General features: G+C 44.1%; 1 protein-coding gene across 1 annotated transcript; it reads left to right on the top strand.

Annotated features, from left to right (window-relative positions):
* Positions 1-321: 321 nt before the first annotated feature.
* Positions 322-3,923, top strand: LOC133815782 (patatin-like protein 2). The gene is made up of 7 exons (XM_062248583.1): positions 322-609; positions 1,383-1,567; positions 1,879-2,068; positions 2,165-2,335; positions 2,431-2,733; positions 2,850-3,028; positions 3,663-3,923. Exons 1-7 carry the CDS (start codon positions 451-453, stop codon positions 3,736-3,738), a joined length of 1,263 nt encoding a protein of 420 aa, XP_062104567.1. The 5' UTR covers positions 322-450; the 3' UTR covers positions 3,739-3,923.
* The last annotated feature ends 10,600 nt before the right edge of the window (positions 3,924-14,523 follow it).

Genomic DNA, 14,523 nt, shown 5'->3' with positions numbered 1-14,523 from the left:
TAAAGAGACTGTATACACAGGCCCCACTTGAAGAAGAAGTCACAAAGTTAATTATGATCTTAATTAGGGTTTTCACCTAACTAGCTATATAAAACACACGTGGTCTTCATGGTTTCACCAAGTAATATTGTCAATTATATATAGTTGGGGTCAAGTAAAGAAGGCAAAACATGGTCTGGTCCTCAATATTAAATTAATATTTCATTCATTAATTGAAAAAAATTTCACTTATTTCTTCATATAATTTCACATGGTTATAAATATACCCTAATTAGTTTCCTCACCATGAAATTCAAGAAACAAGATCATTCATTTCTTTGTTGGGTTATATAAACTTATCATCCCAAAGGTTTTTCTAGCTGTAGATCGAGCTCTCGAAACTCTTTTAAATAGCCCCATTATTAATACTTCTCTTTACTAATAATTAAGTATAATTAAGAAATATTTGTTATGGAAGGAAGCTATGCCAATATTCCAACAAGTTTGCAGACTTCATCGACCACTGCTACCTGTAGTAGAAATCTAATCACCGTTCTCAGCATTGATGGGGGTGGAATCAGAGGTCTTATCCCTGGAATCAGTCTTGGTTTCTTAGAAAAAGAATTACAGGTTCGAATATATACATATATATATTTATACATGTATATTACATATATATAATATAAACTACTAGATTTATTTCCGAAACCCTAGTGACCATTTTTCATATGGGAATGCTCAAATATATATTATGGGGGCCAGTCTCTTGTTATATATATATAAAAGAATGCTTTTTATTTGTTTTTTTTTTTAAATATATATATATATATATTTATATATATGGGAATATATTAAGAAATAGTATATTTTTATTTTGAGAAAATTAAATAATTTAAATATATATATATTGGTTGCATGTCATTTTTTTAGCATTGATTTACATTTACATAAAAGAAAGAAATTTTGAATCACAATAATTATCAAAGTCATATATTTCAAATATGTGTATCTTCTAAAAAAACTTTTAATGATAATGATTTAGCGGTTTTCAATGACAAATTATATATAACTAATAATACGTACGTAATATATACACGCGTGTATATATATACCATAGTATTCTTATTTTGTACACACATTTGGTGTAGTTTTCTTTTTAGCTAATTGGAAAAAATAATTCATTACTCACTCCAAAAAGTTACCTAATTTTTCAAGGCAAAAGGCTGCACATCATGAAAACCCAATTGCTTCAAAAAATTAAAAGACGTATACGTAATACTATATAAAATAATTCTTCAATACATCATCACATGTACGCCAAATTTAGAATTTCAGGAAAAAATTCGTTTTATATAACTGTGTTGTGACATGGTTATTGGACACATATATATATGTTGTTGCAGAAACTGGAAAAAAATGAGGATGCAAGACTTGCAGATTATTTTGATGTGATTACTGGAACAAGCACAGGTGGTCTTGTTACTGCCATGTTAACTGCCCCTAATGAAAACAACCGTCCTCTCTTTGCTGCTAAAGATATTAAGGAATTCTATCTCAACGAGTGTCCTAAAATCTTCCCACAAAATAGGTTAGTTTATATAATATATATGGAAACGATTGGTGTTTACGGTTATTATCAGTATTTGAATTTTTCATTATATCATTATATATTGTAGTCATTTAGAATAACCCACAAAATTTCAAGAAATTTCAAATAATAATAACTTGTTGCATACGTGCACTCAAAAACAGATACGCGTGTAAAACTTGACTGATTAAACCTCATTTTCAGCACCATAAATTATTTAGAATATTTTGAAAATTTGTAAAATATTCTAAATGACGACGATAATACATACCGTGACATTAAAAAATTAGAATTTATATATATATATGCAGTTGTCCAGTATTCCCGAGGTTTAAGAAGTTGATCAAAGCTTTAGTAGGACCCAAATACGATGGTAAGCATCTACGTAAACTCGTGAAAGAAAAGCTTCGTGACACAAAGTTGAGCCAGACTTTGACCAATGTTGTTATTCCAACCTTTGACATCAAAGAACTCCAGCCAACTATATTTTCCAGCTACGAGGTACGTAATAATCAATCATTTTAATTAATTCAAATGAATATTACGTACGTACATATATATAGAACATAATATTAATATATATGATGAAACAAACAGGTTAAGAATAATCCATCCTCAGATCTCGATGTCTTTCTCTCAGACATTTGCATTGCAACTTCAGCTGCTCCAACTTATCTTCCAGCCCATTACTTCGAAACAAAGGATTCTAATGGCCAAGTTATTAGAAAATTTCACCATATTGATGGTGGTGTTGCTGCAAATAATCCGGTATTAATTAATCTAAACATCATTAATTTTACTAGCTCGATCATATATATGTATAATTAAGTTTTGTTTTTAATTAATTAATTGTATTTAATTAGACTCTAGTGGCAATTGGTGAAGTGTCGAAGGAGATAATACGTGGGAGTGAGGCTTTCTTTCCAATGAATCCATTGGACTATGCTCGATTTCTGGTGATATCTTTAGGAACTGGCTCTGCAAAAGCTGAAATGAAATATAGTGCCCCAGATGCTGCTAAGTGGGGTTTTCTTGGTTGGTTAAACAATGGCTGTTCTACCCCAATTATTGATGTGTTTTCTCATGCAAGTGTTGATATGGTCGATCTTCATCTCTCTGTGGTTTTCAAAGCCTTGAATTCAGAGGAGCACTATCTTCGAATTCAGGTTAATCTTCTACTGGTGGTAAAATAATTAGTGCATATATACTGATTTTTTCAATTAAATTATTTGAGATTAATGTGTATTATATATAATTAAGATGAGATTATATATATTTGTAGGATGATACTCTGAATGATGACGTATCATCAGTTGATATAGCAACGAAGAAGAATTTGGAAGATCTTGTCAAAGTTGGGGACGAATTATTGGAAAAACCAGTTTCTAGGGTTAATTTAGAGACAGGCCGCTATGAGATTTGTAAGCAGGTCCATGAGACTAATAAAGAGGCTCTTAAAAGGTATATGTTTCTGTATATATACATAAATACTTATATATATACATGTTAATTGTGTTTGACTCTGAATCATCTGATGAATAATTATATTAATCCACTACAAAAATTATAAATTACATCAAATCTAATTAAGTATATAGAGAATCAAAATACATATAAAATTTGTATTAGGGAAGTTTACAAAAATACTTAAGATTTTTTTTTTAGAAAATACTAAAAATACAAAATCAGGAAAAAATTGTAAAAATACAGAAAAGCATAATAAAAAATATAGAGTTTTGTTTTTGTAAACAAAGTTTACAAATTTGTAATAATACAATTATTTTGTAACCAAAGTTTATAAGTTTGTAATCATATGTTACGATTTTATAAACAATATTTACAAACTAAATAAAAAATTGTAACAAGTAGTAACATAATTATTACAAAATCTTATATCCATATTTTTATAAAATTTTGAATATTTCAATTTGTTTTTAAATTTACAACAAAATCCTATATCTATTGGAGTTTTTATAATAATAATAATAATAATAATAATATGTATGAGGATGATTATGATCATTATTAATTAATTATTAAGAGTTGCTTCGATCGACATATTTATACAATAAAATACTTATAAAATAATTTTCAGGTTTGCTAAACTACTTTGGGATGAGAAGCAATTTCGCAATGCAATAAGGTCTGCTAATAAAGTCATTACCCTCTAGCAGCTATGATTCTTTTCAAGAAGATTTATTACTGTTCATTTTCATTTACCATATAACTTTTTTTAATCCTTATTTTGTACGAAATAAATCCCCAAAAGGGTGATATTTATACACTTATATACAGTTTGGTCGGTGTTCTCTTCAAAAAAATAAATAAAAAAATACAGTTTGGTGTTATCAATAAATGTTGATTGTAATTACTTTCAATCATTAATATATTATAATCTTCTTGTGTTGTTAGTATGGTTCACACAACTAATATATATACAATTGCTTTTAGTACGTTGTGGGGATTTAATTAACATTATTAATTAATTAATGTGTAATTTATTAATTATTATTACCTAAAGTTAGTTAAATAATTTGTATACATACAACATATTGTAAATTATTTATTATAATAGCCTTCCGAGCCAAGCTTATTAGATTTTCTACCTTCTTAATCCAAGCATAAAGTGAAAATTTTATAATATTACAAATTAGCTGTCCTTCACTCGAAACATAAATTAAACGATGGTACACATATATTTGTTATTAAATTATGAGAGTTAATTAAAATATAAAGATAGATATAGAGAAATGATTTTTTTTTTATTGCGTTAATTAAGGTCATGGAAACAAGTAACGTCGACAATTTTAATTTGTGGAGGCTAGGGACTTTGGCACGAAGTCCTTAGTGGGCAGAGTTTTTGCAATTTTTTTAAAACTAATTATACACAAAAAAATTATATACATTAGTAAAATTAAGTTAATACATTGTAAATAATTTTAAATTGATATATTTTCTTAGTTATAAAATATGAATATATCAAATTAAATTATCTTTTTATAAATTACAAATATTTAATTTATTTTATATTTAAAAAAAATTATAAGGTAATTTATAAAACAAACAAATTACATATATTTATCATTTACATTAACTTATAACAAATATAATTTTTTATAGAAAAAATCAATATATTTTTAAACTTAAAATTATGTCAAATAAATATTAACAATCGTTATGCCACAAGTCGCTTGTAGGACAATCGACTTGCGTTGCAACACACCAAAAGTCACCTACACCATAATTGACGTGGTCTTCTACAAGTATGCACTACAACAAAAAACCCTTTCTACAACACATGATTATAACAATTTAGAGTTTCTATTATACATTAAAAAATAACATTGTTTAAAAAGTGTTATTATTGAAAAATTGGGCCAAAACCCAATCAAACTCCAAATATTACCTCATTTTGCTTAAGTGCTACATTGTCCCATCATACTCCGCAAATTTTTATTTATTTTTTAATTTTTATATTAATATTTTTTATAAATAAATTTTTATGTATATTATTTTATTTATAAAATAAATTAATATAATAATATAGAATATGTTTTTGGTGTAAATTTTGTTGTTGTGGTTAGAATTGAAAAAAAAATAGTGCCAAAATTCATTATTTGGCCATCAAGATAGCTTTGATGGTTAGAGTTGGCCTAAGTGCCGCCATTGTCTTCACTTTCTTCAACAATCATTTCCTCAAAGCCGTAGCCAAACAGTGTTTCGTCTTCTTATTCTCCAGTTGTTCTTTCTTTCTCAAACTCACTCAAAAACCCTTTAAACCCTTAAATTCTCTGTCTCTCTCTCTCTGCCATCGCTCCATCTCTACACGGCTATCAGGTACTTACTTATTTCTATGGCTTCAGAAATCTATCACTACCGTTTTTGGATTCAGATCTATTACTATCGTCTTCTTATTTAAGTTTGAGTTTTCTGACTTATGACCTTCCCTTATTTTTTAGCGGGAGGCAAGTCATATGTAACGACCCGACTTTTCTTAACTAGACCCACTGAACACGACTATGACTATCCGGGGTCAACTGGACCCTTACGGTCAACTTTGGTAAAAATCGGACGTTAGAAACTAAATAAACTTTAGAGTAAACCTTAGAAAATTTTACATTGAAGTACTTTGAAATAAAATATTATTTGGATGGGATCCCATAGTTTTAAAAACAAAATGTAGTTTAAACGTAACTTAAGAAATAGTTTGTGGCCATAGGGCCTTCTTTAGGTAGAACTAGTAAACATGAAATTGATAAAACTGTTACTAGACTTAGCGGAAAACTTAAGAGAACCCTGACAACCCTGCAGGTCGGTTGTTTCACAGTATGCATACTTCAGACAGAATCCCCTCCAGCTCATTGCACTGCTCCTTAAGCCTTGCCCTTACCTACACACACAGAGTAACTGATGAGCTATAACGCTCAATAAGGAAGCTAGCTACAACTCATGATTCTACTATTCAAAACAAACTTTTCATAACAGAAATGCATATCTAGAAAATGCAAACTGAGCAACACGTCTAGCATATTCACATAAGTCAAAGTGTTGCGTAACATACTGAAAACATATAACTGAGCCATCGTGTTATCTGTGGGGTTTTAATCCCAGTGTGGCCTCCACGGCCCAGAGCAACCTCACCTCCCGTACCAAAGGGGTACACTCCGCTAAAACACGATGACTCTACTGACTTGGCAGATAACCCCACTGTACGGCTGCATGGGGAATCCGCCCACACAAGGCCTTGTACTGAGCCATCAAGTTATCTTCAGCCCCCGTCCTCGTAGGCTCGGAGATCCTTATGTTCCTATCCGGGTTCCTCCAGTACGGGAATTTCCTGAACCCGGACGACATGGGGGATCGAGTCCATTCATTTGCTTTAGAGGAATTGAGTCGCGCCCGGGGCATAGATGAGGCTTCGTCCCGGGTCATTTTTAGCTTTGACATGTGTGTTTTTGTTTCTGTTTGGTTTACCATCCTAACTCCCTTTTCTGTACTTTTACAGGGGACTCCGATATGTCAACCCCTGCCAGCGAAATGAGGCGGCTCCTCAAGGACAGGGCGGCCAGGAAGAATAGCGAGGCGATGGGCTCGGAGCCCAGTCTCAACAAGGAGGCATCCGGGGTGGAGCCTCGTCCTGGTGGGGGAGCCTTGGCCGCGGTCCCCATCCAAGCCGTGGAGCCTCCTACAGTCTCCGCCCCCGCCCAGCACCCCGTAATTGACTTGGAGGCGGGCGCAGCGGTAATCAGAAGCTTTGGGAAAAGGGGCCCGGACGTTGGCGCCGAAGAGGGCAACACCGGGAAGAGGCCCCGGACGAGGCAAACTTGCTCGGTTGAAGAGTCACATGGTGAGAGTCGGCTGGCGGCGAAGGAGGTCCCTGCACTACCCGTTCTCCCCGTACGTCCGACTCTTCTCGAGGAGGTGGAGTCTGCTTTACGGGATGAGTAGTCCCGGCTGATCAACCGGACTTGGGAGAACGGTCGGGGCTGGAGGGACGAAACTTACAGAGCCCTGACGATTCGCCGTCAGGTTGAATTCGCGGAGCGTCCTGGCGAGTTCAGCACTCCTCAGCCGATCATGGATTGGCCAGCCACCGAAGCGGTCTTCTGCCCCAAACTTGGACAAGACACGGCCCCCCTGGTGGCTGACCTGCGAGACCAGGTGGGGAACACCATGTCCAACCTCCAGCTCAAGAGGTACGCCACGATAGCCAACCCGGACGTACTGTTCATCTCCCAGGCTCTCCGCCACCAGGCCACTGCGGTAACTTTTACTTGTCTTCTTATAATCTTTCCCTTACTTGCTGATGAGGACTTTATTTTCTAACTTTTCTTTGTTCCAGGTTGACCTGTTGTCCCATCGGAGTGCCGATCTGGTGGCCGAGCTGGCCATGAAGATGGAGACGGCCAAGTTGGAGCTGGAGGCGGCCGTGAATCAAAGAGAGGCCGCCAGGGAGGCCCTTGGCTGGGAGATGGCCCGTGCTCAGACGGAGCGCGAGGAGTTCGACCGCGCCAAGGCCGGATTTGGAGAGCAGTTGTCCCAGAAATCAAAGGAGGCCGATGAGCGGGTGACACTCTTGGAGGCGGCCGCGGCTCAGTCCGTCTTGGATAAGGAGGAGATCCATGCCTTGAAGGACCGGGTTTGCGAACTAGGCGACTCTCTCCTTGAGGAGAAGGCGGCGCACGAAATATCCCGCCGCGAAAAGGAGGAGGCCGAGGGCTTGCTGGAGGTCACCTTTGATGAGGCCATTTACATGGCCTGGTGCAAGGACAAGAGTATGAACCTCCTTGTCTTCCCTGATCCGGAGTCGAAGCGGGCCAAGTTCGAGGCCAAGGAGAAGGAGGACGCGGACCTCCGGGCGGACGAGTTGTAGGCCCGAATCCCGGCCTTGTCCCCTTTTCTTTTTATTTTTTATTAGTACTTTTGGCTTGTAATTAAATTCAAAACACTGCTACCTTCTTTGGTTTTTATATAGGCTTCCTTTCGTTATTTCGAGTAGAAATTTCATTTTGTTGCCTCGGTTAATTGATTGTGAGGGTTTAGTTCCGGTTCCAACGGCCTGGACTAGACCCAACGACTTAACTCACCGAGTTTTTAATCCAGGCACCAAGGCAGGGCCATCGGGGCTTAGTTTAACTTGGAGCTTTGTTCTCCTTTTATCAGCTTTAGGCCATGGCTTTGCCCTGGGGCAGACCGTATGCTTCTATCTCCCGGATATCAATTGTCTGGAACGGACGAGCCTTGGGCTCGGTCCTCTTTAGATTATACCCCCGGACATCGTTCGTCCGGGGTGGGACCGGCCTTGGGCTCGATCCTCTTTATATTTTTATCCCCGGACATCGCTCGTCCGAGGCGGGACCGGCCTTGAGCTCAGTCCTATTTATATTATACCCCTGAACATCGTTCATCCGGGGTGGGGCCGGCCTTGGGCTCGGTCCTATTTAGATTATACCCCCAGACATCATTCGTCCGGGGTGGGACCGGCCTTGGGCTCGGTCCTCTTTAGATTATACCCTCGGACATCGTTCGTCCGGGGTGGGACCGACCTTGGGCTCGGTCCTATTTAGATTATACCCCCGAACATCGTTCGTCCGGGGTGGGACCGGCCTTGGGCTCGGTCATCTTTAGATTATACCCCTGAACATCGTTCGTCCGGGGTGGGACTGGCTTTGGGCTCGGTCCTATTTATATTATATCCCCGGACATCGTTCTTCCGGGGTGGGACCGGCCTTGGGCTCGATCCTATTTAGATTATACCCCCGGACATCGTTCGTCCGGGGTGGGACCGGCCTTGGGCTCAGTCCTATTTATATTATACCCCCAGCCATTGCTCGTCCAGGGTGGGATCGGCCTTGGGCTCGGTCCTCTTTATATTTATACCCCCGAACATCGTTCGTCCGGGGTGGGACCGGCCTTGGGCTCGGTCCTCTTTATATTTATACCCCCGGACATCGTTCGTCCAAGGTGGGACCGGCCTTGGGCTCTGTCCTATTTATATTATACCCCCCGGACATCGTTCGTCCTGGGTGGGACCGGCCTTGGGCTCGGTCCTATTTAGATTATACCCCCGGACATCGTTCATCAGGGGTGGGACCGGCCTTGGGCTCGATCCTCTTTAGATTATATCCCGGACATTGTTCGTCCGGGGTGGGACCGGCCTTGGGCTTGGTCCTATTTAGATTTCACCCCCGGACATCGTTCGTCCGGGGTGGGACTGGCCTTGGGCTCGGTCCTATTTATATTACACCCCCAGACATCGTTCGTCCGGGGTGGGACCGGCCTTGGGCTCGGTCCTATTTAGATTATACCCCCAGACATCGTTCATCCGGGGTGGGACCAGCCTTGGGCTCGATCCTCTTTATATTTATACCCCCGGACATTGTTCATCCGGGGTGGGACCGGCATTGTGCTCGGTCCTCTTTAGATTATAGCCACAGACATCATTCGTCCGGGGTGGGACCGGCCTTGGGCTCGGTCCTCTTTATATTTATACCCCCGGACATCGTTCGTCCGGGGTGGGACCGACCTTAGGCTCGGTCTTCTTATGAACCGGGGCTAGCCTGAGCTTGCGCCCCGCTGGTAATCCCTTATACCCGGTATACCCCCCGCAAGTGGGCGGAGACTGGTCTGGGGTCACTTGAGAAATATTACCATTGTTTTAAAATATTCCTTTATGACGTTTTGCACACGCCATTTTCATTGTTTGAAAAAGTGGTCGCCCTGAGGCGTACATTGTTTACAACGAAAATCTTAAATTGAAACGCGGTCTCCCGACTACTGATAGTATTTACGGAGATGCTCCGCGTTCCAGGCTCGTGGGACTTCCGAGCCATCGAGCCATTTTAAGCGGTATGTCCCGGGGCACACCTCGTGCTGGATCTTGTACGGCCCTCCCAATTTGGGCCCAGAACCCCCATTCCCGGATCTTGAGTAACAGGGAAGACTCTTCGCAAGACCAAGTCGCTGGCTCCAAACTTATGGCTTTTGAATTTGGAGTTGAAGTGCCGCGCGATCTTGCCTTGGTACATCTTCAGATGCACCTGTGACTCTTCCCAGATCTCTTCGATGAGATCTAGTGATTCTTGGAGTAAGGCGTGGTTCTGGGTGGGGTCATACGTGTCTCGTCGGTGGGACAAGATGGTCGTTTCGATCGGGATGATGGCTTCGCATCCATAGACCATGGAGTAGGGGGTATGTCCGGTTGACATCCTCTCGGTCGTCCGGTAAGCCCATAGTACGCGGGGCAGTTCCTCGGGCCATTTTCTCTTACAGGCCTGAAGTTTTTTCTTCAGCGTCCCCTTCAGGATTTTGTTCACGGCTTTTGCCTGCCCGTTTGCCTGGGGCCTGGAAACCGTGGAGAAGCTCTTGATGATACCGTGCCTCTCACAAAAATCCGTGAAGTGGATGCTGTCGAACTGCTTCCCTTTGTCAGACACGATTTTGTGGGGGAGGCCGTACCGACACACTATGTTATTGATGACAAAATCTAAGGCCTTTTTGGAAGTGATTGTATTCATGGGCTCCGCCTCAACCCACTTCGTGTAATAGTCCACAACCACGATGGCATACCTCACCCCTCCCTTCCCGGTCGGGAGGGATCCGACGAGATCGATCCCCCATACTGCAAAGGGCCAGGGGCTAGTCATCAAGGTTATTTCTGTCGGGGGGGCCTGCGGGACCTTTGCGTACCTCTGGCACTGTTCGCATTTGCGAACGTAGTCAATACAGTCTTTCTTCATGGTTGGCCAGAAGTATCCTTGGCGCAAGATCTTCTTGGACAGGCTGGGCCCGGCGGTGTGATCTCCACAAAAACCTTCGTGCACTTCGTGCATGATGGCGCTTAGTTCAGTTCCGGACACACACCTGAGGTAAGGCATGGAAAAATCCCCGCGATAGAGCTTTTCGTCCATCATGACATATCGGTGGACTTGATACTGGAGTTTCTTGGCTGCGGCCCGGTCGGCTAGAACTTCCCCGGTAGTCAGGTAGCGGATGAGCGGTCCCATCCAAGAAGTGGAGTGATCGATGGTGTGGACCGTGGGTGCCCTGATGCTTGGGACGGGGAGATGGTTGACGGGGACCAGCCCGGCCAGCTCTGCCTCGGCGTCGGTGGCCAGTTTTGCTAGTGTATCCGCGAAGACATTTTGCTCCCGGGGGATCTGGTGGATAGAATGCTTTGAGAATGCCTGTAGCATTTCCCTCGTTTGAGTCACATAGGCCGCCATTCTCTCTCCTTTAGTCTGATATTCCCCCGAGATTTGTCTGAAAACTAGCTGGGAATCGCTGTAGATTTCCAGGTTCGCTGCCCCTACCTCCTGGGCCAAACGCAGCCCGGCTAAGACAGCTTCATGCTCCGCTTCGTTATTCGACGCCTTGAACTGGAAACGGAGGGCATTTTGTAACTGGTGCCCCTGCGGTGATACCAATATGATCCCGGCCCCGGCCCCGTTTTCATTCGAGGCTCCGTCCACGAAGACTTTCCATACGGGCGCCACGGGGGCTCTGGGAATACTGTCTTCCTGAGGCACCCCGGAGCATTCAACGATGAAATCGACCAGGGCCTGTCCCTTGATAGACACCCTAGGGACGTAGGATATATCGAATTGGCTTAGCTCCATGGCCCACTTCAGGAGTCTTCCCGATGACTCGGGCTTCTGCAACACTTGCCTCAGGGGATGGTTGGTTAGGACCTTTATGGCGTGGGCCTGAAAATAAGGTCGAAGCTTTCGGGATGCCATCAGCAGGCAGAATGTCAGCTTTTCAATCAATGGGTACCGAGATTCAGCATCCAGCAATCGCTTGCTTACATAGTATACCGGGAGCTGTGCCCTGTCTTCCTCTCATACCAACGTAGCGCTGATCGCGTGCTCAGTCACGGCCAGGTACAGATACAGAGGCTCCCCTTCTACCGGTTTCACCAGGATTGGGGCTTGGGCCAAGTGTTCCTTCAGCTTACGAAAGGCCTCTTCGCATTCGGGTGACCATTCGAAACGTTGGCCTCCTCGAAGGACGTTGAAGAACGGGATGCACTTGTCCGTGGCTTTGGAAACGAAGCGACTTAAGGCGGCTATTCGCCTAGTCAGGCTTTGTACGTCCTTATGCTTTCGGGGAGGGGCCATATCAATCAGTGCCTTGATCTTATCTGGATTGGCTTCTATTCCCCAGAAACTCACTATGAAGCCTAGGAACTTCCCGGAGGCCACGCCAAAAGTGCACTTTTTGGGATTCAGCTTCATCCCGTACTTCCGGATGACTGCGAAGGCCTCCGCCAGGTCATTCGAATGGTTCTGGGATGTCTTGGACTTGACCAGCATATCATCGATGTATACCTCCATGTTTCTCCCTAACTGGGCCCAGAACATTTGATTGACGAGCCTTTGGTAAGTTGCTCCGGCATTCTTCAGTCCGAAAGGCTTGACTATGTAGCAGTAAATTCCCTTGTCGGTTTGAAAGCTGGTGTGCTCCTGATCTGCCACGTGCATAGAGATCTGATTGTAGCCGGAGTAAGCATCCATGAAGCTCATGATCTCGTATCCGGACGTAGCATCCACCATTTGGTCAATCCGGGGCAACGGGAAACAGTCCTTCAGACAGGCTTTGTTGAGGTTCGTGAAGTCGATGCAGGTTCTCCACGTCCCGTTCGGTTTTGGCACCAAGACGGGATTGGCCAACCACATGGGGTACACAGCCTCCCGTATGAAGTTGATGGAAGACAGCTTCTCAACCTCCAGCTTAAGGGCCTCGGCCCTCTCCGTCCCCAAAGGCCTGCGTTTCTGGCATACTTAGGTCGCGTTTGGGTCAATACTTAACGCGTGGAAAATGATATTGCGGTCGATCCCAGTCATGTCTGAGTGAGACCAGGCTAGGATATCCTGGTTTCCCTTAACTTGGGCGATGATGGTGGCTCGAACGTCTGCCGACAGACTTTTTCCGACATGGATGATCCGGGTCGGATCGGTGTCGCTGATGCACACCCCTTCTATCTCGTCCATTGGTTCCAGGACGCGGTCGTCCCCTATCCGCGGGTCCAGGTCATCTTATTCCTGGACCACCCTCTCAGCAGGTGGGAGGGGAATCGGTTCGACGAAGTCCTCGACGGGTTCTTCCCGGATCATGTATATGGGTCGGGCCGACACATGGTAGCACTTCCAGGCACTCTTCTGGCCTCCCCGGACAGTTCTTACCCCTCCACTATCGCATGGGAACTTCATGCAAAGATGGCGGATGGAGGTGATGGCATTCGAACTCGACCAATGCGGGCCGGTCAAAAATGACGTTGTAAGCGATGGGACAGTCCACCACTACAAAGGTGCAGAACTTGAACGAGTGCTGCAATTCACTCCCCAGCGTAACCGGCAGCTGGATCTTTCCCATGGGGAGAAGTGCATCTCCATTGAATTCGTAAATCTGGGTCGGGCATGATGCCAGATCCGCTTCAGTCAAGCCAATGACGGTCAAAGCGGGCTTGAACAACAGGTTGACGAAGCTCCCGTCGCTCACCAACACGTGGGACACCAACTTGTTGGCGATTTGAGCATCTATGACCAGCGGGTCGTGGTGCGGAAAGTGGACATTGCGGGCGTCGTCCCGTGAAGGTGATGGGGAGGTTTATCAACTTAGGGCGCTGAGCTGGGGCCTGGACAAGGGCGCACACCTCCCGATCGTGGTCTAGCTCGCTTAGGTAGCGCTTTTGGTCATTCCTAGATGGTCCTCCCAGGTGAGGTCCGCCCGAGATGGTGGCCACATGTCCGTCAACTCGAGGGGGTTTTGCCCTGGAAGGGTAAGGCATTCCGGGGCCGGGAACCTGCGCGACGGGGGCCCCCTGAGGGGCCTGCGTCGGGGGTCCCTGTGCATGTCCTCCCTTGGGGGGGGGGTAGGCCCGGGGCGTTCCCGGGACCGTGGGTTGTCCGGGGCTTGCTGACAGGCCCGGGAATCCCACGGGCATCCTTACCCACAGGTGGAGGTGCCCCAGCTTGATGAGATTTTCAATCTCACCCTTGAGCTGCCGGCATTCATCGGTGGTGTGGCCCACATCCTTGTGATAGGCCCACCTTTTGCTGGTGTCTCTCGGATTCCTTCCTCCTTTGAACATGGGGCTAGGCTTCCGATAGTGAACGCCCTTTCTGTGGCCAGGTAGATGTTCTCCCTGGTGTCCACTAGATTGGTGTATTCTGAATATTGGGGCTCGTAGCCCCTCTTTCCCTTCTTGACCGGCTCGGGCCGGTTCTGGCCTTTGCTCGATCGCTTCCCCCGGGAGGGGTTCACGCTTTCCTAAGTCACTCCTGCTTGTGATTGCTGGGCCCCGATGGGGGCGAGGTTGTGTCCTGCCGGCGTGACGCCATAACCGGAGAAGTGGGTGGATTGGGTCGGGGCATACCCTGCAGTGGCAGGGCCGTACATCGTAGGGGTGTAGCTGACCCCGGGCGCGACGACCGGTCCCGGGGCAATGGGGGGCG

Source organism: Humulus lupulus, chromosome 2, assembly GCF_963169125.1.
Source record: "Humulus lupulus chromosome 2, drHumLupu1.1, whole genome shotgun sequence".
Lineage (NCBI taxonomy): Eukaryota > Viridiplantae > Streptophyta > Magnoliopsida > Rosales > Cannabaceae > Humulus > Humulus lupulus.
This window is presented reverse-complemented; position numbering and strand designations above follow the sequence as displayed.

Coding starts and splice junctions, on each gene's coding strand:
- LOC133815782 (XM_062248583.1), top strand. CDS start 451: ATGGAAGGAAGCTATGCCAATATTCCAACAAGTTTGCAGACTTCATCG. Junction 610..1,382: donor TCTTAGAAAAAGAATTACAG/GTTCGAATATAT, acceptor ATGTTGTTGCAG/AAACTGGAAAAAAATGAGGA. Junction 2,069..2,164: donor CTATATTTTCCAGCTACGAG/GTACGTAATAAT, acceptor TGAAACAAACAG/GTTAAGAATAATCCATCCTC.